This window comes from Coffea arabica, chromosome 4e (assembly GCF_036785885.1).
Source record: "Coffea arabica cultivar ET-39 chromosome 4e, Coffea Arabica ET-39 HiFi, whole genome shotgun sequence".
Lineage (NCBI taxonomy): Eukaryota > Viridiplantae > Streptophyta > Magnoliopsida > Gentianales > Rubiaceae > Coffea > Coffea arabica.
The window spans coordinates 48,611,286-48,614,770 of NC_092317.1; the positions used below are offsets into that span (position 1 = coordinate 48,611,286).

A 3,485-nucleotide genomic window follows, 5' to 3' on the forward strand; every position below is an offset into this window, starting at 1 on the left:
TTCCAATTAATAGGAATTGGATTGGGTAGGGCGGCTAATTTGCTTAGTCGGCTGAATGTATTAAAGTGGGTCCCACTTGTGTCCAATGAAACAAGAAAATAACTGAATTAGTTGCTTCCCTCTCTGATCTTTTCTCTCTCTCTTTTCTCTCTCTTTTCTTCTTTCTTACTTCTTCCTGGATATCCCTTTCCCCCATCAGATTCAACTCAAATTGTATGATTATTGCTTCAGAGCTTAACAATTGGTAATCAGAGCCTTAGATCCTTGGAGCAAGATCAAATCCATGGCAGAAGGTACGAGATTCAGGACATTGGAGGAACAAGTCAAGAGGCAGGAAATCAAGCTCCAAGAACTGATGGAATCTGTACTTTCACATCAATCAGAACAGCTACAGCTTAAGAACAACTTAACAATGGAATTGGAAGAAAACAACAAACGGATGGAGAATTTGTTGTCAGGAATGGAACAGAATTTCAGCAAGTCTCTGGATCAGAAATTCAATGCACTGCTATCCAGGATGACTACTGCGCAGGACAAGGTCGCGGACAGGGGAGAAAGAATCATGATGGATCAGGGACCAATTCTTCCTACACCGCCGCCTCATCAGAGATTGCAACCAGAAGGAGATCAGCAGAATTCCTGCAAAAGAGATTGGAGTAAGTACCAACTTCCTAATCCTCCTAAGATAGATTTGCATCTGTTTAGTGGAGAAAATCCTAGGGAATGGTTGCGCAAGTGTGATAAATACTTTATGAATTATCAAATTCTGGAAAATCAGAAGGTTGAAATCATAGAAATGTACTTAGATGGAAGGGCGGATAAGTGGTTCCAAGGTATTAAACTGGAGAGGCCTGGATTGAGTTGGACAGAATTTGGAGATCTGTTATGCAAACGATTCACAGACAGTATTTGCAAGGATATAGTAGAGGAATTTAATAAGCTGCAACAAGGAGGTAGTGTGAGGGAATATCAGGAGCAGTTCGAAGAATTGAAACCTCTAATGTTAATCAAGAACAGGAACTTAGATGAGAACTACTTCATTTCTAGCTTCATTAGTGGCTTGAAGGAGGAGATCAAACCTATGCTACGGATGCTGAAGCCTGCTACTTTGACTGAAGCTTTTGAGCTGTCTCAGTGGCAGGAGTACTCACTCAAGGTGCAGAATAAGAACTCTAAACAGACGGGAGAGGGTAGGTTTGGATTTTCAAGGGGTAATACGTCAGTGGTAGACAGCAACACTTACAAGGTCCCTGTCAGTAATGCTCTTAAGGGCCCTAGGTACAGTAATAAGGTACAGGAGGATGCTAAAGAAGTGAAGAGGATCTCACCTCAGGAGTTGCAGTTTAGGAGAAGTAGGGGACTGTGCTTCAAGTGTGGGGAAAAATATGGCGTAGGCCATCAGTGTAAGCAAGGGTATGTTAACTGTATGATATTGGAGGATGAAGAGGAGGCAGTCTTTGAAGATGCTGTGGGGGAGCAGGATGAACAGACAGGGAATCCAGGACAAACTATGGAGCTGTCCCTACATGCATTGTCTGAATCCCTGAGAAGGAAAACAATTACATTGACAGGCAACCTGGATGGGGAGAAAGTTTTTATTTTGGTAGACACGGGTAGTTCAGACAGTTATATCAACAGTGAAATGGTAATTGGAATGGATATTGCCTACAGAATGGTTAAGCAGCCATTTTCTGTCATAATGGGAAATGGAACTACTGTGACTAGCAATGCTATCTGTCCTAATGTGCACTGGAATATTAACCAACATAGCTTCAGATTTGATTTGAAGGTGATGGAGTTAGAAGGATGGGACATAATTTTGGGGGTAGATTGGATGACACACTTTAGTCCTATCACGTTTGACTTCCAACAGCTCAGGATATCCTTACATAGTGAAGGAAATGAAATTCACTTACATGGACAAGCAGAGGATAGTGATATGGATTTAATCAGGGGAAGGGATATGAGAACCTTCATAGAGTATAAAAGACAGATGTGCTTGGCTTTGAACTGTAGGAAGGAGATAGGAGAAGAGGTAGCTGTTATTCCCCAGGAAATTATGGAAGTGCTTCAGGATTATGATGATGTGTTCCAGACTCCAAAATCCTTGCCCCCTCCTAGAAGTGTGGACCACGAGATCCTTCTCAAGAAGGAGGCACAACCTTTCAAATTAAAGCCCTACAGGTACCCCCACTGTCACAAGGAGGAAATGGAGAAACAGGTGGAAGAAATGCTTCAAAAAGGGATAGTTAAGTACAGCAACAGCCCTTTTGCTTCCCCTGTGCTGCTGGTTAAGAAGAAAGAAGGGACTTGACGTTTTTGTGTGGATTATAGAAAATTGAATGAAATGACCATCAAGGACAGGTTTCCAATTCCCAACGTGGATGAACTACTGGATGAGTTAGTTGGGTCTGTTTACAAAACAAAATTGGATCTCACCTCAGGGTACCATCAGATCAGGGTTAAGCCTCATGACACCTTCAAGACAGCTTTCCAGACTCATTGTGGGCACTTTGAATTCTTGGTCATGCCCTTTGGGCTTACTAATGCACCAGCTACTTTTCAATCATTAATGAATCAGATATTTCAACCCTATCTGAGAAGGTTTGTGTTGGTTTTTTTTGATGATATTCTGGTGTATAGCCCTACCATGGATGCTCATGTTCAACACTTGAGGGCTGTATTCGAGATTCTAAGTGAACATCAACTTTATGTGAAGAGGTCTAAGTGTGCTTTTGCTCAGAAGAAGGTTGACTACTTAGGGCATACTATCACAGATCAGGGTGTTAGCATGGACTGTTCAAAAGTTAGCAGTATTCTGAAGTGGCCTGTGCCTCAGTCAGTTAAGGAGTTGAGGGGTTTTCTAGGCCTTACAGGGTACTATAGGAGGTTTATTCAACACTATGGTCTGGTGTGTAAACCACTCACTGAGTTACTAAGAAAGGATAACTTCAAATGGAACAGTCAAGCTCAGGTTGCATTCGAACACTTAAAAAAATTGATGTGCTCAGCTCCAGTTCTGCAGTTACCAGATTTTTCAAAACCTTTTGTGGTGGAGACAGATGCGAGTGGGGGAGGAATTGGAGCTGTCTTAATGCAGGAAGGACATCCCATTGCCTTCCTGAGTAAGGCTCTTTCAATCAAAAACTTGGGACTCTCAGTTTATGAAAAAGAGCTTTTAGCTCTGGTGATGGCTGTCACAAAATGGAGGCATTATCTAGTGGGAAACCATTTCATTATAAAGACTGATCATCAGTCACTGAAGTATCTCTTGGATCAGAAACTTAACACTGCTCTCCAACACAAGTGGATGACTAAACTCTTGGGGTTGGACTATAAAATAGAATATAAGAAGGGAGCTGAAAATTTGGTAGCAGATGCCTTATCCAGGAGGCATGAACCTGCACAAACAAAAGAGCTGGGGTCCTGTTTAGCCATCACATCTGTTAAACCTGGTTGGATGATGGAGTTGCAGAGGAGTTATG

The 3,485-nt window shown here is 42.1% G+C and overlaps 1 protein-coding gene across 1 annotated transcript; it reads left to right on the top strand.

Annotated features, from left to right (window-relative positions):
* The first annotated feature begins 283 nt into the window (after window positions 1-283).
* Window positions 284-2,314, top strand: LOC140005681 (uncharacterized). The gene has a single exon (XM_072046706.1). It carries the CDS (start codon window positions 284-286, stop codon window positions 2,312-2,314), a length of 2,031 nt encoding a protein of 676 aa, XP_071902807.1.
* Window positions 2,315-3,485: the final 1,171 nt, after the last annotated feature.